The sequence below is a fragment of the Monopterus albus genome, unplaced genomic scaffold, assembly GCF_001952655.1.
Source record: "Monopterus albus unplaced genomic scaffold, M_albus_1.0 scaffold49.1, whole genome shotgun sequence".
Lineage (NCBI taxonomy): Eukaryota > Metazoa > Chordata > Actinopteri > Synbranchiformes > Synbranchidae > Monopterus > Monopterus albus.
In genome coordinates this window covers 1,463,125-1,491,046 of record NW_018127929.1, presented here as the reverse complement: position 1 = coordinate 1,491,046, position 27,922 = coordinate 1,463,125, and the positions used below count along the sequence as shown (strand labels likewise).

Here is a 27,922-nt window from a genome sequence, read left to right as displayed (position 1 = left end):
AATCGCCCCAGTGCACGCTGGAGGTCCTGGTTTGATGGGGCCAACAGGACAACGTCGTCTGCAAAAAGCAGAGACGAGATCCTGTGGTCCCCAAACCGGACTCCTTCCGGCCCCTGGCTGAGCATAGAAATTCTGTCCATAAAAATAATGAACAGAACCGGTGACAAAGGGCAGCCCTGCCGGAGTCCAACATGCACTGGAAACAAGTCTCACTTACTGCCGGCGATGCGAACCAAGCTCCTGCTCCGGTCGTACAGGAACCGGACGGCCCTTAGCAAAGGTGGTGGGCACCAACAAGAATATAGTTGAATAAAAAAAAAAGCCCAAAATGTGTTTATTTTGCTCAATTATTATTATTAGATTTGGGGTTCATACACAAATGTTTTCTTGATTTGTCTTTCTAAGAAAGCCAGCTGGGAACTAGGGACTGGGGGAAGATAACAATTGAACACTTGACATGTTTTAATCTATTTTATCTTTCTGATATAATTACTTAATATTTTACTTGACTTTTAATTTACACTGAGATTTTATTTGGGTCACTGACATTCAATGCGGAAGATTAAAAGTACTTTTTATTTTTATTAAGAGTAAAAGAAAAGACAGAAAACCTGCCATCCATATTTGAAGAGGTACAGTGCCTGACATAGCCTGATTTTAGACTATTTTACATTAATGTTTGAATGGACTAGTACATTTTCTATTTTGGTATCCAGCAAAGTAATGCGGAAGAAACTGGATTCAAAGTGAGGAAATGTGGACACCAACTCAGAATAAAGACACAACAAAACAAGTGGAAAACCAGCTACAATATAAGTAGCTGATTACTAGTTGGAGTCTTTTAGACTCCAACTGAGCTGTATACAGCTGTAAGCTTAGATCACTAGCATTTGCTTTCAGGTTACATTTGTCTTTTCACCATTTCTAGACTGTCCCACTTATGTGTTACTGATATAGTTCACTGTAGTGTCAGCATAGAGTATCCCTCCATGCATATACACAATCAATGATTGTTCGGTTGGAAATTTTGGAAAACTGCAGTGTACACAAACTTAAAACACTAGCTAAAGCCACTATGATACTGTTGTTTCATTGCCCACAACAACACCTGTGTCAAAGATTTCTGTCTCAGTGGCAATGGTATAACCAAATAGACCTCAGCATTTACTGTATCTGGAATTTGTAAATGTTAATGGTAATAGAGCAACGGTACCTATAAAATGCACATCTCCAAATCCCTCATAAGCCAGTGTCATTACACAGTAGTGTATGAGGCTGGGGAGGAGCGGGGAATGCAGCAGAGCTGTTTTGAGAAGTCATGTGGGTGTTTGTAGGTAATAAACTATAAAATGACTCATTATAACCAGAAACAACAATGTAAACACAAACTTTCTTGTCAATATTAATGAGAGGTGAACTGTAATGCTTTTTGCAGTGTATACGCTAGAAATAAGGCAAATGAGCCTACAGATCCTGAGACTTGATACATCACTTAAACCTTTTATATGGTGGTGTGAGTGTAATTTAAATGATATATACTAAGCAATAATAATAATGCAACAAAGCTTTATTCACGTCAGAAAGAAACAACAGGCTCCTTTAGAAAATCTAATATTTTTTGACTCTAGAAGCTTCATGCCACTCTCTTAAGCTGCTAGCTACCTTTCATTTTAATTAGCACTGATTTTGTATTCATGGTGCAATAACACACATGCATAAAATCACAGAAACCAAAAGGTGACTGAAACAATTAAAGCTTGGCGCAATTAAAATGTAACTCACTTGGACTTTAATGTAATAATTGAAAGTGGCCTACCCCCCTACAGCATTATACCTGCGAGTGCTGGGGCACAGTGAAAATTAATTTCTGTAGCCCTTGATTCCACTGGAGCCACAATGGCCTGAAATGCCTCGATGACCCACCGTACTGATGGCCATATATCACCAGTGACTGCTTAATTATAAAGAAGCCATTTCAACCATGTAGGGTGTGCTGTATCTGTGCGCATATCTATCACGATGGAGATAAGAATAGTAGTCCTCCTTTCACATTGATTTAGCTCAGGAATATTAAATGACCTCAGACATGTGCTCAGTTATAGGAAATGAGCCAGACTGATTTTAAAATAATATGTTTTCTATTCATCACAGTTTTTAGTCATCTTTGTTTTGGTGGTTGGCTAACTGGTGTATTTAACATAATGTCCAGATAGTCAGTGAAACATGTCTAATTTCCATTTTGTGTTGTGCTGCAGACACCCAGATCTCAAAGAACAGATGATTATGCTCTGTAATGTGGCATGTGAAAGGCTCTGAACTGCCAGCCTTTATTGTATCTCATTTTGGTAAAATACTACCTGTCCTCCCAGTGAACTCAAGCATGCCATTTCTTTGAAAAATCCTCCACAGTGCCATACACAATAAGATTGATTGCTATTTCTTCTGAACTTCATATTCAAATTCCCACAGCATTATATCACCCACAGTACTGATGAGAAAGAAATGCAATTATACCTCACCTATAATTCTTTTTTCCCCCAAACTGTTCTATATAACATCATGCACTGTGCATCATGGGTGGTTTCTGGTAGAGAGTGTAGAAAATTGCTCTTTCTCTGTGATTGTTGGTAGCTGTGGGATGGGGGCTTTGTTTAAAGGTTACTTCAGTACATCTCAGAGGTCTGATCAAACCACCAGTGTGACTCATTTCTGGGGGCAAACTGTCTGGTCTTAGATAGTTTCCATTATTCACATTATTTTTTCTCCTTTTCCTTCTAAAGGAATGTCACAGGTATTTCTAAAATGGTTAAAAAGCTATCTATCAATCATCTTTGCCCATGATGGCGTTTAATACTCTCTCAATCTATCTCTCTATGTCTGTGTGTGGGTGTGTGTGATATTGAGAGTGACAGTGGGAGTGATAAAGTAGGTCTGTTATTTCCAAACCTTAATGTTCACATTTTGAAAGTGTACATATGATGAAAGCACAGGTACTAAGACTCTACTTCTCATTACAAAGGCTGAGATTCCAGTAAGACGTGACAGGCGGCAGGGAACCGCAATGAAATACCTCACCAATACTGATATAAAGAATACTACCCTTTCAGTGATTTTTCAGTCACTGCTTGGATCCTTCTAAAACATCCCTCACATGTATGAACAATGCACAGCTAGGGAGCAGTACATGGTGCTGGAGCAAAAAGAATTAATACTCGAGGTATGTGCATTAGCTTTGATTATGATGGATGCTTGAATTCCCTGACTGTTGTTAGTCAGACATAGAAAACTCAGGTAATGTGTGCATATGAATTGACACTTTAAGACAGACTATGCAAGCCTGTGCAAAGTATTTAAAGCATCAAATGATGCAACTCCCCTCATTGGCATTTTATTGACATGTTGTTTAAATATACTTTATCAGTATACTAAAATTATGGTACTCTAAGGTCTGAAGAGAGTCATTTGAAAACAGCAGTATATTCTGAGTGCATCATAATGTATGACTCTCTCTGAAGTGCCATAAGTTATTTTTTGACATAACTCACAGCATGTCACAGGCAGCAACCATCTCCATCTGTGAACTAAAGCAAAGACCCACATTTCTATGATCTTTTTTTTTTTCTTTAGATGAAGTAAGCAAAGGAATTAAACTGTGCTTGTTTAATTGAAATTAAACACTGAACCCCCAAGTTGCCCCCGATGGTTAGAGCCATTGGTTGAGTTGGCGCCGCAGATGGCTGCCTCGGTTCTGTATCGGAAACAAATTCCTTGTGTGTAACATACTTGGCCAAATAAAGGTGATTACGTTACTAAGGAACATATGGGAATGGATATGTTTGGAAACTGGCTTGAAAAAGGTTTTGAGATGTAAAGTCATGTGATCATTGATAAGTATTGAGTTTTTTAGGGAATTCTAACTAAACGCAGACATTTAAAATATACCGTCACTATGTCATCGCCCAGTAAATACACAGCGTGCTGTGATGCTCTGGATTACTGTGATACATTTTAGGCATAAACTGTTGTGTGTCAAGCATCAGATAACTTTAAGTTGAAGTCCCTGCTTTAAGTCTCTAAAACAAAAAACTGCAAGGACACTGAAAGGACATGGGCTGTTTGCATGAAAGAAATGTTTCCCTTTGGGTAGTGAACACAATTTTGTAAGCACTCAAAATATATATGCATTGTCAAGTCAAGTACTTTGCTTACAAATGCAGACACAACCATTGTAGGAATTACATATTTTGATGCAAGTCATGACAGGAACCCTTTGTTAAATAAACGCTGAACACACTAAGCTTTCTGGCAAGAAGAAAAATAAGGAATATCTAATGCAATAATCAACATACTGTGGGGCATTGCTAAAACCTGTTCAACTGTTAGAGAAAAGCATTCTTACAGTGAAAAAATCAAATCTATCTGATCACTACGCCAGGTGACTGTCATTTTAACCTGTAGTAAAACTGATACCTGTCCCAGTCTGCGGCTGTCATATGATGGAGAGACAGCGTAGGGGAAGGACAACGAAACAGAGATAGTTGGGAAAACTATTGTTTGAATGATTGAAAAAAAAAATGACAGCTCAATACCAAAAGAATAGAGTGCTCACACTTCAAGTCTTGCCCAGAACTGACAGCATCAGACATAATGATGTTCACTCAAAGACACCTTAGGGCCATAAAGACCAACTGGTGTGCCTACTACCCGAGTCTGGCTGCATTGATATGCTTTCCCTCTCATCCCCCTTCTTTACATTGTGCTAGCCCATAGGATAAGATAAAAACAACTCCCCTATGATACAGATTGAGATCACACTGCTAATAAAGCACACCTGCATGAATGCATAAGAATCAAGATATAAGGCATTATGCACTACCACTCGAAACTCTTATCTAGCACCGATCAAATGTTCAGAATGCAAGAATGGGATGAGTGTCGAAAAGGTGGGAATTAGCTGAAGATGAGGGGGATAGGAGTACAAAAAGGAAGAAAGTTCAGCAGTGTTTAGTTATCAAGATATATGAGATGTTGCTCTGAAGACAGTAACATGACGTCAAGACAAGGAGAATGTGAGAGCAGTAATAATCATGGTCACTTTGTAAATACCATGACCTGGATGACTGAGAATCTCCACAAATTGCAAATTAATTAGCATATTACACATTTGCAGGGTCATACCATACACAACCAGACCACAAAACCTCCAACCATGAACATACTCGTATGACTGTAGTTCAGTTCTTTAACAATGGCATCGCTTTTTGCAGGTGAACTCCTTCAGCTGTAGCTGTAACAGGGACTTAATACTGAAGATGAAGAAGATACTTGATACCGTATCATATATTGCATTTCCTTATTATTTTAATCTGACAGAAATGCAAACAAGTTATTTGCAAATCACAATTAAGATTTAGAAGGTTTTACTCTATAATCAAGAACACCACAGGGTTTGACAGTAGGCTTTTTTCATGAAAAAGCAAGTCACAGTAAAAACATAAAAATCAGATGTAAATAATAAAATGCTGGCTCACTGTCAGACTGACATAGCTTAAGGGTCACTCGAAACAAATAGAGCTATTGTTAACACCTGTGCTTTTCATATAAAAATCAAATATTTGAGGTGAAAAAGGCTGTTCTAAAGTCAGAAAATGGTCAATTTCACAGTCTCCCCCCATAAAAACCTTTCCTAAAATCAGTGTCAAACACACAGAGAGCATCAAAAGAAGGGTTGTGAGGTGCACAGTGAAAATGGGCTGAAATGGTACAACTAACATATAGTAGAGTATGCGAGTACATATGCATAAGGCAATAATCAGAAGACATGAAGCTAAGTTCAGATTTGTGGACATTTATTGTCTTTAGGTGATGTAATCCTAAAAAAATATATAAATAAAAACTTGGCACTGGGAACACAGCCTGTCATAAATGCATAATGAATGCCACTGTCGGCTTTTCCCGTTAGGGGTCACCACAGCGCATTGTCACACTAACGAGTCACATGTTGACATTTGGCATGTGTTTTACGCTGGATGCCCTTCCTGATGCAACCCTGATTCGAACCCGGGCTGCAGCGGCAAGAGCGATGAATCCTAGCCATATAAATACATAAACCATGGAAACTTTGTTACTTAATGTCAGCAATGTCTAAAATAAAAAATGAGATTATGTTGTACGCAACATTATGCAATTAACTAGACAAATGCTGAAAAATGTAGAACTGCAGTGTTATTACAATATAGCAGTTTAAGTAAAGGACACGCACAGTGTCTGTCGGTGCGGTGTCGGTTCTGTCACATGCATTCATTCAGAACATTTAATTCTTCTCTGTGTCACTTTCCATGGCATAGTGTTATGCCAGCCTTATTCACACCTTTACACAAGTGTCACTTCAAGAGTTCTGAGGGTGAAAGGGGAAAAGTTGAGGCTGTGAGGTGATAAGGTTTGAGATAACACAGAGGTGGATAGAGCGAAGAGATGGTGCATGGTGTAGAAGGGAGAGACAGAAATAGAGAAGGTTGTGGGATGTGCAAGGAGAGGTGAGGTATAGAAAAAGTCAACAAGAGAATAGGTGCAAAACATGAGACTGGAGGCATGAAAAGTTAGAATATGGGGAGAAAGTGAAGGGGTGAATTGACAAGAACAGAGATTGGGAGAGGACGGAGCTGTAAAAACACAGCCCAGAGTATTTATGGAACTTTAGCAAGAAGACATAAAGGACTTCTTTAAAAGTGCTGACATCCATATAGGTGAGATGACTTTACCAAATATTTATTTATTTATGTTTTTTAAAGGCAACCAAAAGAGAGGAGGTCAGTAAAGCACATAAGGTTGGAAAAGTATAGAGGTTGGTCCTAACAGTAAAATCTAAAGGGAACTTCTGCCACAGTAGATTTAAAGCAATAGCAAATTTTTATACACCGATGTCATAGAGCTCTAGCATGGCAGAAAACACCACCGGGCTTAAGCTTGGATATAAAGAAAACTCTGGTTCTCCATCGATCAATGTCTGCCTAACCAGCACCCTATGAGTAGGAAGTAATATCCCAAGTGCATCACTGTTTAAGCTGCACAACTGTAGTTGTGCCTTCACCAGACTGGCTTCATATTTGAAGATCCTAACCTCCACATCCGACTTCTTGTCTACTCTTTCCTCTCACTGTATCAGAGGTGCTTCCTGTTAATAAGGCTTTATACAAGATGCATGGATGCACATCCAAATGCAAATTCATGCCATTGAGCAATAACAAGTTGTCAGTGCTTGCTATTGGCACTGTTGACCTTTGGGTAATGAAAAGCAGGACAGTCCAAAATGGAGGAAGCTGTTGCAGCCATTAGCAGTATTGCACCATCAACTTTTAATTGACCTCCTCTGCTGAAGTGCAAACCACAACAGAGAAAGGGCGTACAGACAGTATTGAGACCGGGGATATTGAGTGACTAGCGCCAGTATCTACTAGTCACACTCTAGTTTGTGCTGTGCAACTTTGTGGTGTGAACATAAGCCTGACAAAAATTCATACAGTATGACAACCACAAAAGAGAAAAATCTTATCATATATAGAATAAAATGTCCACACTGGCTAGTTATGACACTATATGACACTCCTTTTCAAGTGTCACATACTGTTATAACACTAGAAGCAAAAAGGTTCAAACACCAGCAACAAACAGCTACACATAACACTGGATTGTCACATAGGCTAGAGGACAGTCACACTCAGCCACAAAAATCATACATGCAGTTACCTTGCCATGAATGTATTGATACCTGTCTGTATGTCTGTTCACAACAACAATTACTGTGCATCAGTGTTTATAACTTACCATAACTGAGATGTGTAGGAGATGCATGTGTTCATGTAGGACGTGGGCAGGCTCCCGGGTTGTGAGTTCTGTTGTCTGGGTTTGAAGCTCAGTCTCAGTCGTAGACACATGGAAGTACAAGGTCCCATTTTCCAACCACTGCTGTTTCCAATGTACCTGAGAAATATCTTCTACAGTACCCGACATCTCTGCAGAAAACAAGACGAGAAGGAGGAGGTAAACCATCTGTGAGATCAAGCTGACATTTAAAATGTGTCTGTTCATAGTACATGTCTTCTTAACTGCATTCTATGAAAATTAAAAAGAAAAAAAACATCAACAACACAAACCAAAGTTTGCAAATGACTGGTAGGTTATTCCATTAGTATTCTATTGTGGTGCTCTGTCTCAGCACACATCAACACTAAATACTCTGAACTCCTGAATAGCTGGACAGACTTAGGCTGTAATAATTTTTGTGCAGTTGTGCAGCTGGCTCAGTAAGTGTTACTGTCAAGCCATTACATTGTTTTGCTGCTTTGATGAAATCTTTATGATGACAACCTTTTCACCCATGATATTATCCAGAGTTTAGTCTAAAATCAAAATAACTTCATCCTTTAAGGCCCAGTACCTTTATTTGACTTCTATGTCCTGCCCTGCTTTCTACCCAAAAGATAAATACATAAGTGGCAAACATCACAAATGTTTCAGCTATCACACTCAATATCACACTTCAATTATAACCAAAATGAGTCACAAATGAAAACGTTTTATTCATATTAATATCCATTTGTTTACATTATTCTTTGTAAGCCAACAATGACACACAAAAAAAACTCTACAAGTGGAAAGACAATGTGTTTAACAAGCTCAATAAAAATTTATATGTCCAGAGCGGTTGTAGAAATGCTGTTTCACCATTCAGTGTCCTTTTCTCATCTGCATCATTCATAGTACATTTTATACCAATATAAAACCATCAGCTCCAGGCCAGTGCTGGAAATAAGTATCCAATATCAAATCTGGAAACATTTAAAAGCAAAGCAAAGGGGAAATTGTGCAAATTAAAAAAAAAAAAAAGATTAAAAAACCCACTAAATTGCGATTTATGGAGTGATGTAAAAAGAAGATGAAAAAGAGCAGGGGGATCACTGGTTTCTCTCGTTATGGATCATGGCACAAGACTCTAATGCTATCAAGTGGGATAGGTTGTTCAGTAGAGGAGTACTGAGAAGCCTCAGGGAGCCTCAGATTGCGAGGCTCGATACAGTATTTGTCATGTGGCTGGGTGACAAGGGCATAGACATCCGCTGACATCTCCTATCAGCGACAGGTAGCAAATGACAAATGGTTTTCAGCGCAGCTGGTTATTAACCCCCTGACTCTGGGTCAGAGGACATGGGTGGCAAGGGAGGGTTATGTGAGCTGTGCTGAACAGTGCCGCAGGCCATCAGGTGCAGGGCTGGAGCATGCAGAACAGATATCAGGAAATGACAGAACTCAAGACATAAAACTATATGTTGTATATTATAATACTCTATTTAACTCATCGATAACATTACTTTAATATAGTCAGTGTAGGGCTGCAGACAAATGTTTCAATGATTTCCTTTACTTCTTTATCATGTTTAATGTTTTTCAAATGACCAATTAATTGTCTATAAAATGTCAGAAAGTGAGTAAATTAAGTTGAAAACAAAGAAAAAAGAAAAACTGCTCTAACCCCAGTGCCTGGTGGTGTCTTCAGATTACAGATCAGATAGTCCAGCGGTCAAAGAGTAAAATGGGGGCAATAAATCCATACATTTACTACATAGGGAAAATGTTTAGCTTTTTATAACAAATATTATGATCAATCAATAATCAAAACCGCTGTCAAATTTGGGTATCTTAAATATTTCTACACTTAAAATACACATACAGTAAAATATCCTCCCTCTTGTCATAAACCTGTGAAATGTTCTATATTTTTGCTTGTGATAACATTTTTGTAGAAATTCTTAAATGCCATAACTTCTGGATCTTCAACTCTTTATATGTAATTTGTGGGCTGAACACAGCGCCTGACCTTTCACCTTGACAGGAGATAAAGCTTCCTCCGTTGGGCCAACAGCGAGGTGCCACCTGCCATCTGTTACTGCTTTAAAAAGAGCTTCTCAAGATCCTGTCAACATTACCTTGGAACTTTGCTCATGCCTTTTATATGCATTTCAGATAGCTCTAAATAACTCTGATTATGCACAACACTGACAGTTTGATCCAAATTAAAAGTGATTTTCCTGTGAAAAACCGCAAAGTGAATCTTGCAGTAATAAAAGCATTCATATGCTACAATTGTTATGTAGATGAGGAAGCTCAGTAAGCATGCAGTTTAAAGACAAAAGAACTGTCTGTGTGCCCTTGTCTTTTGTGCTATGAGGCTTGCCACTGGGCACCAAGCCAGACCTTAGTGGGATCTAGGTGTATGGCCTCAAGGTCTGCTTGTAATTCATTAGGAGGAACATTATTAATGTGTATATGCCCATGACTGTGTGTTTACTGTATGAGACTGAAGGCAGTACGCTTCTAGAAAGGATGTCAGCAATTCAGTGTCTCCCAAACTGAGGCCAAGGACAATACAAAGTAATGCCTTAATGAACATCTCACCAACCCAGGAAAAATGTGTCCATGGATCACAGAGATGGTGACACATCATAATGTGTTGACCCTCACGAGGTAAGAAAAGCTCATTTGAAGTGTTTAGAGGCTTTCTTATCAGTACCGTGGCCATGAAGCTCTTGTACAGTAGAAGGCAAAAATACATTACTGTATGTCTGTCACGTGATTCAAATACAAACTGTGTAGCTTATGCTTTACATTGCTGCTGAACATGCAGAGTAGCAGTAGGTTTTAAATTCATTTTAATGCCTCAGTGATTGTAGGCATTAAGTTTTTGGGTTGTCCATTCTCATAAACACGAGAGCTCAGAAACACCTTGAGGGGGATTTCTTCAAATCTGGCACAAACATCCACTTGGATTCAAGGATGAACCGATTGGATTTTGGTGGTCAAAGATAAAGTGTCAAGGACACTACTGCAACATCACGTCTGTCCTATTCTTTTAAACCCAATATCTCAGGAACATCTGCAGGAGAGTTTGTCAAATTTGGCACAAACGTCCACTTGAACTGAAGGATCATCTACCAAGATTTTGGTGGTAAAAGTCAAGGTCACTGGTTGTTGTAGGCATACAACCATGAGGTGAGCAGGCAGGCAGCCTCTGATTTCAGTCAGTAAATGTCGATGTGAAATTTTTCCCACCGAAGATGAAAGTACAACTCTTAGTTGTGGCTGTTTTCAAAAATCTTCTAGGTGATGCAATCTGTCTGCTGATGACAACTATTTACTGTGGTGTATCTTCATACCATAAGGAATTTAACTAAAGTAAACTGTTGTATGAAATTAAGATATGCTTAGACTGCTTTTGAAAGTTTTTGTACAGCAAATAAAAAAGGAATAATATAAACTGGTAATTTTTGAGACAAGATTCAGTTTGTCTAAGTTCATTGCTTACCGTACTGTTTTCCTGCACTGCTGATTAAAAAATTGATTTAACTGACAAAATGTTAGTGTTAAAGATAGCATTAAGCTAAAAAAAACTGTAAGAACAAGTATGAAAACATTGGTTTAGTCCTTTTCATCTATTCAAGTCAAGTTTGCATAATAGTCTGGACAGAGATATTGAAAGATGGGCCTAAATCCTTGATAAAACCTTCTTATTCTTCACTAAGTCCACTCTGCAGGTACTTAAGATATAAGTGTAATCTACTGAATACTCAGTGTCAGCAGAACTTTTATTACAAAACCTGGGGATCCTTCTGTAAGCGCTCATTCTGTTTTACTGCTTTTCTCTGTCCCTTTTCTTTTATCTGCTTTTCTAGGATCTTTCATTTTTTCTTCATCATTTTCAAGGTTTGGCTAGAAATGCTGAATTCAATATTGGTTCTACTGTACTTTTCATATACTCACACACACACACACACACACACACACACACCACACACATTATATATATATATGTATAATGTTTTTGCCTTGAGCGCAAGTGGCTTCCACCTAACACAGTTTGGATATGTTATGAGAGGAGGTTGCCCACAACAACAGAATAAGAACACAGAGGCCTGGGAGCCGACACACAGTGGAGAAAACCCCCAAGTACTTGCATTCCAAATCCATGCTGCTTACCAACAGCAAACATGCCTAGTGCAAAAACAGAAAACTCAAAGTTTTACTCACAAGCACCTTTATGAAGCAATTTAAGATTTAACTGAATCACGTGTGAAGGAACGATAAAGGAGCACCATATTGTGTATGCTGATGACTTAAAAAAAAAGCTGTGATTTCTCAACACTGCTGCCACCTTTATCAAAACTGAATTACACTTTTTAAGCTGATGCAAGTGGCACACTGACACATATACCACCCAGATTGTTGTACCGCTCATTAAACCAACAATAAACATTACCAGAGCGAGATGTCTCACCTTTACCGTGTCTGATGTATTGTTGTTTGCTTTTCTTTGTACAGACATCAAACACTGATGGTGGATGTGTAAATTCCAGCACCCTGAGCAGGTTTGATGTCATACCCATGTGATGATGACCTGGTTCATCTTTTTATTGCTTATTTTTTTACTGAAAACATCTGTTTTCAGTAAGCAAGTTCTTAAAAACCCACTGTACAGTATACCTGCCCACCACCAAACACAAGACAACTAACTACTGAACACACTGCCTTTAACAGCTACAGCCAGCTAACTGCAAAAGCCAGGTATTTCCCTCAGGAGGTGGAGGAGGCCAAACCAGAGCTAAAATGAGAGTGAACAGTACTTACATTCATCAAGTTGACACAAGCAGAATTCCAAAGGTAAATACGCAACCACCAAATATGTGAACGTTATAGGGTGATAATATGTCAATGTTGTGTTTAGAGCTTGTTTACACTTAGCCTAATAGGCCAAAATGCTCAGTTAAAGCAGGTCTAAGCTACCCAAATCAGTTAACTCCTTTGTGAGCAGCAGGGGTAGCTAGTGTCAGTGTCAGCTCCAGAACAGCAGTTACTGTTAAACTTGCTCCCACTGCTTTGCTGTTTTCTATGCTTCTTCCTCATCACTGAAGCATTTCCTCTTTACAGTTAAATAAATAAATAAATACAATTTCACTTTTGTGTAGATTGTGCAGATTTTCGACCACAGTTGTAATGGCCTTGTGGAGAACACAACCTACATCAGCCGCAGTTCTCAGAAATGACCAGTGCTAATACTGGATTGGTGGTAGAGAGTTGGTGACATAAAAGTGACCAAACCAGTTAATATCAATTTATTTGATCTCATAATTACATTTACTGCTAAAAATAAAACACACTCTAAAACTGAATACACATTTGCTGTTTCAATATTTAAGTATTTGAATTAGTAGGGATGAGAAATTTCTTACGCCTAAAAACGGGCTAAATACTGGTAATGATGTTATCCAGAAACAATTCCTGGGGCTGCTCCATTGATCACGTACAAAGGAAAATTCTTTTAACACTGTGATGGTACCCATGGTAATTTTACCAGGATATGGGCATATTTCCTGATTCACAGCTGGAACCCATTTGAATAGAGTGCCTCAAAAACTGTGAAACCCATAGAGTGAAAATCTAATGCAGCGCCAATGGACCATTTCCAAAGCGTTTTACCTGAATACATCTTCAATTCACTCCTCAAATGTTCTTATTTCAAGATAGGGGAGATGGAAGTCTGTCTTTGGAGAGATAGTGACTTTAGAATTAAATTTCACACTGTAAAGTGTTGGCAGACTTTCCTTTAAATTCAGACTACAAGCACATTATCTCCAACATACTGTATTAGATTTATTTGAAACAATATCTTCAACTTTAAACAAACCCAATTATACATAACACCATCAGGCTGTGTGTTGATAATTGTTAATTGGTAAGGTTCCACTCCAACAGTCTGACAGACCACACATAGATTTAAACAATCCTGCACTGGAGTATATTGTTTAATAGCTACTAGTTGCATCCTCTGCTTCCCCACAAATCAACACACTTTCCAAAAACACTGCCATTTATCAGTTTAAAGGTGATCATACCAGTGCAGAGTCAGTGATTGTGCAAGCCTGACAGCTCCATGACAGTTTGTCAGCTACGCAACAAGCCCTTGTCATCAGCATTTACTATGATGAAAGCAGGAACCCTAAAGGCACTTTGCTGCTTGTCATTACATAAGTAGCATAACACATCAGTCTTCCACTGACTGCACTCTTCAAGTCATTGCTCAGGCTGCCTATAGTATGGATGTCTTGCAACAACACAATAGGCCAATGAATATTCAATAATTCATGAGAGAATAAGAATGAATTCACTGGTTCCCAGTGTCTTGGCCCAAAATGAAAGCAATGACAGAAAAGGAGAGGTGCTAAAGAGGGATAAGCAAACAGAGAAAGACAGACAGAAGGGGGTTTATCAGACTGACACTCATCAAATGTGTTAAGAATATTAGCATAGCTCCTAGTCATTCAAATTCTGTGTCAAAATGTCTCTGTCAGCTGTGGAAATGGTAAATTCTATGTTTCATTTTTTTAACCTCACACTACCGTTGAGAGGAAGTGCTTATCAGCAGTGAAGCAAACAGGCTGAAGAAAAAAAACTGTATCCTTGATATGCTACTAAATTATCTTAATGTCATATCCTCACATTCCCAAAATGCTAATTGTACCATTACCATTTATAATGACCTGATGGGAGCTATGGAATATTTAGGAAAATATAGGATGAGCTACAAAAGGCATGCAGGGTTTCCCTTTCCAATTTAACACCCATGAAACTAAATGCCACCCTAATGTCTCATTACAATCACTAATGAAATAGCTAGCATTCGCATAAAGACCAATGAAAATGAACACAATTAAAAATGCATCAAGGCTTTTTTTTTTTTTTTACCAGAAATTGTTAGTGTTATCTCCACAGGACAGCAATGCAGTGACATATTATGCATGTGTATGTGCGTTTCTGTGAAATGATCAGTCTAATGCCACAATCATAAGTTGGTTTGTTGTGTTTTCTCACCATCGACGAGCCATTGCTAAGTTTATTTGGAATTCCGACATTTTGAGACAATTTCAAAGGAGGTCTTTTTCACCTGCCACACTGAACTCAGTGAACACACATGCTGTAAAATCATAAAAAATAAAGGAAGTGGCAAAACCTAAGGTGATTTTAATCAGTCCATCTACTAATCTTGCATCTATAGTGAAAGATTTCTTGTGAAATGAAAAAACAGGAAAATAATGCTTTAATTCTCCTCCTTTCAGACCCGTATTGTCCACTGCTATTGCCACACTTCCTTGCTTAGTCAGCACTGTGGGATCCAATTCTGTCGACTCAACACCAGCTTCTCCCTTTTTGACCTTACGTTCCAACATGCTCATCACTGCAGAGGGCACTTCATACACTTTTACATGTGTTTTATTTCTCAAGATAAAATGAATAAATAGCACTCAGGCCACCAATGATAATCCCAATAGCCACTAAATTGCAGCAGTCCATGAATTAAACAAACTTATTCAAAGAGTAATTATTAAACTTACAATGGCCTTTTTTCATGGGCCTGTTATATAAATCTGTTTCTAAATAAAGTATGTCTCTGAATTAGAGACAGACTGTCCTATAAGTATTTATAATGACATTCGAAATTTGCTACATATGTAGAATGTGTTAAAACTAAACCACTATTCTGATTCATATCAGCAGAGCAAGTTGAAGTGTTACAGGATTTGAAACTGTGAGGACAATTTTGTCCCTGGAGTACATGGCGCAGTCCTCGGAAAGATGTTGCTAACAAGAGGCCCTGCCAGTGGGACTCAGGCTTTATCACTGATGAATACACCCATGCTACTCCTACTGCGCTCAATCACAGCAGCAGCTGTTGGACTGTGCAGTGACCACCTCCTACAGAAAGCCAATCATACTTTCAGAGACATGACCGGTGAGTGCAACATGAAGGAGAAGATGACTTGTGAATTTAGAACACTCAACCAAGCTGCCGCAGAAACAGGAAGTCACAGATATTTGACCTTTTTTGACTCAATGTTTATGGATGCTAATGTAAACTAATAGCAACAAAAACACTATTTAGCTATCCAACACAAATTTTGCTTGACATTGTCCTTGATATTTTCTAACAAAGCCAAGTGCAAAGCAATCAATGAGTAATAGACCAGTATTTATTTTATAGCAGGACTGACAAACCTCTGGGGATCTTTTGTGACAGTGTAAATAGAATAAACAAATGGCTGCTTATCTTTGGTCCCACAGTGGCACAATGGGACTTGGATTATCTCTTATTAGCGGTGAATACATTCTGTCATGTGCCATTATTCGTGTGCTCATCTGTGTGTGCATTTGCATGTGCTATATGTGTGTGTCCCTGCTTCCATTACTGCTCAGGTTCATCTCATTTTGAAACAGCTTCATATATACATATATAAAAGTATTTTATTAATTAAGTCCAACTATATTCTTGGTTTTCTCCAAGAAATGGTCACCATTAAACTACTAAAAACCAGCTCAAATTTAATTAATGTTTGGATCTAAAAATGCATTGTCCTTTGTCCTTTGTAGGATTAGTGAAGCAGACTACTAATGTCCTTAAAGTGACACATTAAGGGGATAAACAAGCTCCTAATCAGCTGAGTGCGTAGACTCCTTCTAAAACACTGAAATCCCATTAACAAGACATGTTTTGATTTCACATCTCTTTCATCTCATAATATAAGGCTTGTCCAACAACAGGGGGTGTCTTCCAGTGCCAAAGTGGGCGGCTAGGATGCAATAATACACACATTACGATTTACTAATCCTTTGTTTTGGCCTCATCAAACGAGACCTTGGTAAAATAAAAAGGGCTGAATGCATTGACAGAGTGATTTTAATCTACAGTTACAGCATGTCAGCACTGCCAGGGAAAGTAAAAAAATGAACATGTAGATGCTGTTACCAACAAAGTTTATGCCCTCGCGATGTGTTAAGGAGTAACTGGTGCTGAATTCTTTCAGTAAAATATTTTGCTGTTTAATCTGGGAAATAATTTTTACTTGTTTACCTGTTGTAAACCACCATCTGTGGCACAAAAACTGTCATGTCAATTTTTTAATTTAGCAGAGTAAGACTATAGCTCTAAATAAAGCCAGCCACAGCTCTTCTGATTTACAAATGTCACTAAATATAATCTGATGCAAGACTGTTTTGACAAATGTTGCAAATGCCTAGAAAACAATGGGGTCTAAAAGAGAGTTGTATATAACAGGCTTACTTAACAACTGTTACTGGTTCCTTCAATCATATTGCACCTCAGCCATTTAAAGATAACTTATATATTTGTCATGGCTTTGAGGATAAAACAATCTCCCTTTGAACTTTGATTGCACCCACTGAAGAGCTATAGCAGAGTTTGTCAACTTAAACTATACTAATGTCGTGGAAAATCAATAGCAATCTACAACTTTGTAAGTTTTGGGTTGACCAAGGCTTGATATAGGTTTTAGCACTTAGAACTGTATGAAGCTGGCAATCTGCATTGTGATCTATAATCACCTTGGCCACACTGATCTCAATTGGTGTATGGTTCCTTGTCATGGCCCTGCTTGGGTCCTGGTCTCAGGGCCAACTGTAATTGCCTTCACCAAGAGTAATTGCCTTGTAACAGCAGGCAATAATGGCTTTGTAACAACATATCATGATGTGTGAAGTGTGCCCGCTGAAAACATACTGGCCAAGGATAAATGTATAGTTGGAATTAAACTGAGACTCTTCCATATCCCAACATGTGGTTGCAGGGGAGAAGGAAATCATAATGGGTTCTATCTGTGGAGGGTTATCGCATGGGATGTTTCTGTCAGCTCCATGCTGGATCCATCATCTGCCTGGCATAGACTCTGTGGTGACCAACATGAAGGCCCTAATCATTCTCAACCAGGAAGTGGATTATGGGGCACGTACTGCTCTCTGGCTCTGTAGCCTTTACCAGCATGTTCACTAGTAATAGTGCATCCTGTAATGACTTCCATGTCAAGCCTGGGGCAAAGCACATTAGTGTGCTGGATAGGGAGACTGAATGCTTGGCGCTGTCATTGGTTTACTGCTGTGCTTATTGTGCTGAGGCAATGTTTTCTTTTTCAGAACGTAACTGAGGGCAAATCTCCTTTTTATATCTGTGAGACTAGTAAATGCTACAATTATGGTTCCTCTGACCATAATTCTTTCAGACATTGACACATTTTCATTCAGATAATGTCCTTATTCAGGCTATTAGAAGAACGAGACTCTACATAAACAGTTACCTGAATTGATATTCTTGGACGTTTAAGTCTTTAGGTCTACAGCATACGTCCTCAGCTGAGGGCAGTATATCCTTCACCCCACTCAGTAGCATGTTTTACAAAACCAAAAAGTGGCAATAAAACACTGTGCCAAATCTTGTTCCATGATATTGTCACAGTTGGTGCTTCATAAGTACTTCATCTCTAAAGCTTGCCATGTAGCTACCATACTGCAATCTAACAAAAATGTGCACTGAACCTGGAAAGATTAACATTCTGCCCTGCACAACACTAAAAACCTGAGAATTATTTGCAGTTCTGCCATTATTGTGCCATTTTTTTCCCCTGGCGTGTTCCATAAATCTCGGCCACAACATATATGATGTGTAGTCATTGCTGGCAGTTTACTCCCTCAACGTCTCCCTTGGCTGCTGGTTCCAGGGCACAGACTCTGTTGCCATCAGTAATCTTGAAGGCTTTGATTCATTTCTTTTCAGGTGACTTGTTGAAATTCTTTAATGTTCCAGTTCTGGCTCCTTCTCCATCTCTCATGTGCATTTTATTCTCAATTGCTGAATTTTGATGCGCCTAACATTTACATTTCTATTACAATGTTAACTTTGGATCTGTGGGATCTTTGTGACCACGGTCCTCTCATCTCCTTGCCAATTTATTTAAGGAGTTTGTTAGCTAAAAGGTGAATTGTTTTGCTCCATTTTTACTCAGTGCTGCGACTAAAGTTTTAACTGATTTGTGTAACAAAAAAAACATAACTTAATTTAACAATCCAGCTTTTTCTAATCACAATAATGACACAATTGGTAATTTTGATTACCAGACAAGCATGACACTGAGTGAAGCTATGGTAATTAACTATGAAACCTAAACTATGGACATTAGGCTGCATGGCTTTAACCACATATTTTATTACTGCTTTGTCATCAGAACCCATTTTATGCCTCTGCACCGGTGATAACCACGACTGGAGGCCTTATGTTTCTGGGTTGTTCGTCCGTTTATACATATGTCTGTCTGTACGATTCTTGTGAACACAATATGTCAGGAACACCTTGAGGGAATTTCTTCAAATTTGGCACAAGTGTCCACTTGGACTCAAGGATGAACTGATTAGATTTTGGTGGTCATAGGTCAGAGGTTAAGGTCACTGTTACCTCGCATTCATCCCATTCTTATGAATGTGGTATCTCAGGAATGTCTTAAGGGAATTTCTTGAAATTTGGCAAAAGAGTCCACTTGAACTTGAGGAAAAACAAAAATTTTGGTCATCAAAGGTCAAAGGTCACTGTGACCTCAATTCTGTCCCATACCCATGAATTTGACAGGTTGGCAGAGTCATACAATCCTGAAGCACTAATTCTAGTTTTGGTTTGCTATGTTTGCTCCTCACTGGGGAGTTGTGCTGCAGCTGCAGCAGCTGTAGAAGCTGAAGTAAAAGAATACAGTGAAAACAATTTGAATTCTATTTTGTCATTCGGTGAATATGTATATTAAATAAGTCAATGACACTTTTCCTGCACTGTGCACTTAGAGTTACTGAAGGCAAACTTGTTATTGCAGCGCTACAGGTCACAGAAAATGATGGGTCAGAGAATACAGAACAACTCTGGTGGGCTGAGGCTGAACCTTCATCCTTTTCAAGTTATACTGGTGTCTGTAGTACAGAGAAAGGAAAAAAGGCACTAACTAAACAGACAACAGCAATGAAACATTCAATAAAGAACTGGTTTGGCTATGGAGCATAAAAAAGTTGAGGTATTTCACGAAATTAGACCCAGATACAAAATGGAACTGAAGCCCATGCACTTTTGTCGTTGTTGTAAATAGAAGTCCTACTACTCACAAGGGGCAAGGATTAACTACTCCTTTCTAAGTGCTTCAAATTAATTATAAATAGGATCTGGCAATCAAATCTGATACACAGCATTGTATTTAACATTACCAGCAAGTATGGCCATTGCTATTCAATTCCTATTCCTATTTTAAAAGAACTAGTGCAACTAGTTAATGAAGTCAAGTGTTCTGTATTCATTAATTTCCATCACATCATTATCAATATTATCAATGAGTTATCTTAAAAAAGCACTGGTGCTTTTAGTTCTTCTGTCCCAACTGTCCCCCATCTTAATATTCTTATACTTCATCTGTGAATGTGGGTTTATGGTCTGAAAAGACATGCACAATCCTGCAATAAATTAGCCACTATAAATAATGAAAGTATGCTGATTTTTAAGAGTTAATTAATTTCCTGTGGGCAGGGCTGTGTCTTGCCTGATTAATGATGGTAATGCCATTGGCATGCTGAGCTGGGTCCCCTGTCACTGGAGATAAATCAGTGGTGCACTGTGAGGCGTCATGCCCCAGCTGTGTCAGACATGTTCACTTTAACTGGCTTCCTGACCTACGACACAATAAACGGGTGACCGTGGATGTAAATGATCATAAGTCAAGCACTCAGACACTGATGCAAGGAAACTGACTGAATGGTGGATCACTATAGCTGAAATTGTTGAAAACCTAACTTGTTTTGTTAGGACATTCCTCCATGGTGATGTTTGTGCTATAGCAAATCCCACCCAAAACTCTGATTTTCAAAGTCTGGAGATTCCGTTTTCAGAGTTTCATTCCTAAAGGTGATTCTTTACAGTTTAAAACATTTCAGTCAGCTAAACTCAACTATAATGACGACATCATGACAGAATCATCCCTTTCCACTAGGGACCTTTATTGACCGTCTCTATGATCTCAGTAATTGGTTGAGTCATAACTGATTAGTCTGTACCCATTGATGTCTGCTCTGTTCTGCCCTGCTCTACCCAGGTTAAAAACCTTGGTGTGATTTTAGATAGCACCCTTTCTTTTAATGCTCACATAAATAATGCTTGTCACACAGCGTTTTACCACCTGTGCTATACTGCCAGGCTGAACCCCTCTCTCAGACAGGCAAGTATGGAGGTCCTGGTCAATGCTTTTGTGACATTCTGTATTGATAATTGCAAGTCAATACTTCTACATGAGTTCCAGATCATCCTAAACTCAGCAGCAAGTGTTATCACACAATCAGAATCATATGAACACATCACTTCCTTTTTGATTCAACTTCACTGGTTCCCGATATCCTACCGTTTTCAATTTAAAATTCTGCTGCTGACATTTAAAGCCCTGCCTGGCCTTGCCCCTGTCTATCTGGCCAATGTAATTATGCCGTATATTAACACCGGTACATTGAGATCCGTCTCAGTTGGCTTGCTCTCGTTGCCAGTGTACAATCTCAGAACAATTGGTTCTAGGTTGTTCTCTTGTGTTGCACTGAGGCTCTGGAATGACCTCCCCCATGATGGTGCACCACCATCTCAGAGTTTAATACTGCTGCGAAGACGTATCTTTTAAGGTTAGCTTACTATTTGTAAACTAAGCTGCATCTTGTTGATTGACTGTAACTATACTGCAGTGCACCACTTACTTTAAAGGCCAGTATGTAGTACCAGTGTAATAAGGAGCATGTCTTTCATGTAGCAAGGAGAATAGCAAAGATGCAGGGGTCCAGGTGGCTTTTTACATCTGTCACCTGAGCCACTGTTTTATGTCAGACTACCAACTAACTTACAATCTTGTCATAAAATAAACTGACTAGCTTTACTTGCCTAACCTAAATCAGACCTTAAGAACACTACTGTTGCTATGTGTGGACACTGTGGGAATAAATATCTTCAAAATACTACCACTGAACAAAATTTGGAGTGTTGTCGAATTGTCAACTGTGGTTGGTATAAACTTACACAAAGCATCATGAATTAAAACAGATCATCATGTTATAACATTGTTTCTTTGAGAATCAAGGACATTTCACACAAACTTTAGATAAAAACCATTAACATCACATTACAAGCAGCATTATTTTTTACCAAGAGATGTATTTAGGAAAATCAAGTTTCCGCTATTGATTATGTAGCTTACAGGGCTAGGTTGAATTGAAAAAAATAAAATAGAAGTAGAAGTAGAAGAAGAAGAAGAAGAATCATCATCATCTAAGTTGTGGAGCCGGACACCGTGCATGACCACAGAGACAGAATGTCCATATGGTACTTAATGTTCCATACAAATATCCACTGGCTGTCACGTGCAAAGCACTTGCCAGAGCCTGTGGATTCAGGACAAAACTAATGTTCAGCATACTCTGTTTCTGTATATTCATCATTCAACAATCTCATTTGAATTTTCACAATGTTTTTTTTAATGTTTGCAACCTATTGTGGACTCCAAAATTCAATGAGATTCTGCCTCACATGAATCAGAAGGCACCCATCCAGCCAATGAATGTGTCAGAGGCAAACGAAGCTACAGGAAATGATTGTCACCTACCCAGCTGGTCTGATTCAGATACCATGACAGCTTTGATTGCTCTTTTCACAAAGGCAGTTCTGAGAGTTTGACAAACAAAAACTGGATTTAAAATCTGCAAAAAAAAACGTATATATTATAATGACCACCCTCACAGGTCAAAAACACACTGTCGCGGAGCCACTGACCCATGTGTGGCAAAAAAGTGGACCCACTTCTTCCACAAGAATAAACTTTGCTCACCAATAATCTCACTGAAACCAAAAGCTGGACATGTGAATTATCTACTTATGAACAAAAAGCAGGAATTTATCAGGCTTTCAAATGAATGTCAAGTATTGCATTGAGCAAGAACTAAGTAACAGCAGCAGTTTTAAGATTTGGTTCATTCAAATATAAATTATAATATATTATGGAAGCGCATCGCACTCACCAAAAAAAAAAAAACAGAGGATGTTATCTCGTGATTATGAGATAGTAAGTCATAATTAGGAGATAACATCCTCCATGCAAATGATGACTATAAATAAAAGGCTGCTAATATTCTGTAACTGTGCTACTGTATAATAGATTAATCCATAACAAATAATCCAAATTTAGTTGGTTTCCAGCCATCCCTAATGTCCTCAACACCCTGTCCACCTTCTTATGAAATGAATAAAAAATTATAAAGACCTTAATCCTCTCTAATTCCTCTCTTTTGTTTCCCCTCCTTTTTAGATAAATAAATAAGCAGGGAATCTGAGTCAACTTGGCATGGTACACTTTATTAGCGTAAGAGGCTTATAGTCAGCATATGAGCCCAGCTCCAATACCAGCTCTGGATACTGACGACCGTCACAATGAAAAAGTAAAAGAAGATTAGGAAAAACCACCGAGAGCTGCATGGTTGATAAAAAATTGACAGAAACACAGTGAAAAGTTCATGCAACAAGTAAACCAAAAGCGGGTCCACTTGACAGACTGTGCTACTATGAATATTCACACTGACATCTGTTATGGGGGAGGAACTATGAAAAAAATTTATCATAAATTCACTGTTGGCAAGAAATCTAGGTTTATTCTTGTCCTATATCCAGCCCTTCATTCGAACTGCTAGTAAAAAAAAAAAACCATCCGTTAGCAAAGATTAATTTTGTCTGCTGAGACTGAAGTCAAAGGAAAGTAATACTACAATCTTATGGTCATTTAAAAGCCAGCTCCTCTTTTCCAGCTCCAGCCTGTCTTTACCCCATGATCACTGCTGCAATCAGCCACTCGTCTCTTGAATCAATCAGATTTTGTCATGCCCCCTATGCTGTTGTGGCTGTATAAAAACAAATAGAGCTTATAGGCCAACAATCACAATAAGATGTCAGTTGCTTTCCATTCCACTTCACCAGCTGGTACTACACACACTGTGCCTTTTAGACTAACAATTTTAGACTGGTTATGCTTTGACCCATGCACACCACTAGCTAGGGCTGTCACGTGGACAGCCACATGAGCTGGAAAATTTTGATAGCTTGCTCCTATTCCCAGAAATGAGTGCATGTCTTTATGATAATTAAGCACTTAAAGCCATGCTGATGCAGACAGACAGCCTGCCTGCAGACTGCATTAGACAGACATTTCATATTAAATGTGCTGACTTACAAAGACACTTTCACCTGAAGAACTCAGAGGCAGACAGTGGTCTCAGAGTGGAAAGCGGCAGTTCAACATTGATTGGTGATGAATGAATGACTCTAAATGGGAAGCTCAGAACATTTTAAAGTTATTCTCCATGGGTTGTCAAATATGTACACATCTGTAAAGGTTCTTGTCTAATTGTGAGTGCCCCCTGTGAGGCAACGGGTGCCTGTATCTACAATGGAAAGTACATATACACTGTATCAAAAGCAGACTAATGGGTAGTGGCATGCCCAAATCACAAGAACACACCTAGCTTATTTCACCTTTCTCACTCCTCAATAACAACTGTACTGGCATTGGTATTACAAGGTGTCAACCAAAATTCAGTTTGTATCATAAAATGAAAGAAACAATGGCAAAGATCATGTCTCACTTCTTTGTCTGGCTCCACTGTCTCTATCACCCTACTTTGGCCTGCTATTGCAGCATGATATCAATTATTTTCTGAGGCCAACAGTCCCGGAGATGTCTGTCTCTGATTGGAGCAGACAGCAGACCCCATCAGCCAAGGTGGCTAAGTGGTCTGGCACTGAAGTGAGAACAATAGAGACATTGTATACAGTCCCTTTAAAATGGAAAGGAATAGACTGCAGCTTAGACAGGCCTAGTTCTAGGCTATGAAAGCAAACAATACCATATCTGGGATTAGACATGATGTATTGCATCTGTCACATACCCATAAGGACTTGCTTCCACGATTTGAGTGTGTTTTAAAGCACATTTCAAGAATGATTATAAAAATGCGTTGTTTGCATATTGTTTCCGACTAGCCCTTCCACAGCAACAAAATCACAATGTTTTAAAATAACTGCACTTTTTACACTGTATCACAACAAATATAATACTGCACTTTTTACACTGTATCACAACACACCACAATATAACAAGAAAATCCAAACAAAATATGGCAAAAGGAGGTAGTAATAACCCTTCATGTTCTCTGACCTTACAGTGTTCCTCATGTAGTGTCAAAAACGTTACCGTACTGAGCTCTGCTGCTGACTTCCTCACTGCACCGAATCACATTATGATGGTTTAATATATTTTTTACGCACCAGTATCCACTTAAGATGCCCAAATAAGTCTGCCAATGAAGAGTAGGCTATGTAATTCATTTAGCTTATTGTGTTAGAAATTCATTTTCTTACACCTACACACATTAACATAATGCACCACATGCATCAGTCACAGAGCTGTGCATCCATACAGCAGATCACTAGCACCATCATCTAACCTTGGCCACATACTAGCCTGTCAGTTGGCATGAGTTCTTTGAGTTCAACCCCATATGTTCTCTCCTGAGCACCATCAGCACCTCCCACAGGGCAGCACACAGAGCTGGAGATGTAATCTCCTCTCCTTCCCCGTCCACAGTTGTCCCCCATTGTGCCACAGCCCTCAGTTCTTGAAGCTGAGGTAAACCTGCCTCCATGTGGTGTCTCCACCACTGATTGTGATCAGAGGTCTGTAAGTGGATTTCTATCTCACCTGGATTCACTTGACTGGTACATTGATTTGTATCAGAGCCGAAGCAGTTTCAGATTAGATGAGATGCAGCTGTATATAATGGATAGGTGAAAGAAACACTGTACAAGCACATGCAAGTGCTTTTGTATGTATTTGTGTGTCCAAGCATAATAATTCAGTGTGATGACATAGGTTGCTTGCATGATCTTAGACTTATTGTGGAGTCAAACTGTGACTTATCTTCTAAAGATATACAGTCTCACACACAAACGTACAATCTTGTTTTGCCTGCATTAAACATTAAAATACAGACAATAAGTGATTGTTATAGCTACTATTTCAAACAAGATAATAATAATAAATTATGTTTAGTCTTTATTGAGAAGAAAATGCCTGCTTTCAACACATATATGCATAGAAATGCATAGACTTTGGTTGGTTTCTCTCAAATAAGCTTATGCTCTATTCTGTGTTACAGATTAGAGATGGCATTTGTTAGAAGACAGTCCAAACAAGTACTGCTTGGCTTAAAGTAAGGAATGGGTGAGAGGGCTGAAATCTTTTTACTGCATATCTCGATATGATTATAAAGCAGCAGCATTTCCCCTCAGTGATCTAAGACAGCCAGAGATGTTAAAGAGATAGATACTCTGTTATTTTACAAGGTAAAATCTCTGATGACCGACAAATTTATATTATCACACAGTATAAAGTCATGTCACCAACCTCACTCATGCAATATGATACATTAAGAATCAGTCTCTTTGGACGTCATCAGTCTTCTGTTTTTTTTTTTTTTTACATAGATTAATGGTCAGACCACATCTATTAAGCAGGCCTCTTCTGCTCTGAGACTGTAACACAGGACCATAACAGACGGCCTTTGTCAGATATCATTAGCCAGCACTTCTGTTTCCTTTAGAAAGCAGACACCGTTAAGATGCTCACACTGCAGGGGAAGAGAAAAAGACACCAGAAGCCACAAGCTCACAGAATAAATGCATGTACAAACACTTACACATGCAGCTGTTTTCATGCCAACAACCAGGGACCTGTCTCACACAGCGGGATCGCTAACTTAGCTGAATAACTACAGAAAGTAAAACCTAACACAGCACTTTTGTAAACTTAGTTCCAAGGTCCTGATTTGAGGGGACTCGGGATTTTATTTTAAAGTTATGCAGATATCTGCTTTTCATGACCAGCCTTAGGTGTTCACAGAGAAGAAAACACACAGTCTTAAACCTGCTCATACACAGATTCATTTTTACATCTATGTGATAAATGCCTCTAAGGCATGCCTCTGGAAATATAGCTCGAAGTGTTTTTTTGTTTTTTTTTTGCAGTGAGGAAAAATAACTTTGGGCAGAGTTAACCATTTTTTAAAACTAATATTTGCATTTTAAAATATGTTTAAACTAAATGTACTCAGACATTTTTGTCAACATTTTGCCATGTAGTTAAGCAGATCTTGACCACTCATATTGTCCTTAGTTGTATCCCTCTATGTCTGTTCTGCGCTCCATGTTGCCCCCTCCACAATCCCTCCACATTAGAAAGTGAAATATTTCATTCTGCTGATATCTTAAGAAGCTATGCATGCACTTTCCCTGATGTCATGTTTCCATAAATATATGTGACTGCAGACCTTACACAGTGATTAATATTATGCCACCAAAGCAACAGTAATGAGTCAATGGATTATCAAACAACTTAACCGTTTTCTCTAAAATCAACCAAGTTTATCAAATATATTTAGACTAAAGAGTTTAAGAGTTAACACATGGTTAAATACACAAGTTTACTGATGAAGAGCATTCTAATAAACAACAAATGCCTGAGACAAAATAGTTTAAATGGATCTGAGACCTAACACTCACACAAATCCCAAACACATCTCTACAATTAAGGAATCATCATGTTTCATAATTATGTGCCAGGTTGTGGCAGAATCATCACACTGTAGGCATGGATAGGCTGCACAAAGCAGGCTGATGATTAAATATGTATTATCATTAATAGATGCTCCTTATGATGAAGGTCTCAGTCATGAGCAATGGTTTTCAGAGTGAAATGAGACTGCCAAAATTCCTCAACTAATCTTCCAAATGAAATGAGACCACTCCCGGTGACAGGTGCTACTTTATATTCATCGCATTAGCTGGACAAAGAGAAAAATAAATATTGGAAAGTGTAATAAAAAAAAAAAAATAAAAAAAAAAACACCATTATCTATGCTGTGCATCCTCATG

General features: G+C 38.6%; 1 protein-coding gene across 1 annotated transcript in view; it reads right to left on the bottom strand.

Moving 5' to 3' along the window:
• Nucleotides 1-27,922, bottom strand: part of astn2 (astrotactin 2) — a 181,759-nt gene that overhangs the window by 128,017 nt on the left and 25,820 nt on the right. The window contains exon 2 of the mRNA XM_020600844.1: nt 7,825-8,012. Within this exon, the coding sequence (XP_020456500.1) occupies nt 7,825-8,012 (188 nt within the window). The remainder of the gene's footprint in view (nt 1-7,824; nt 8,013-27,922) is intronic.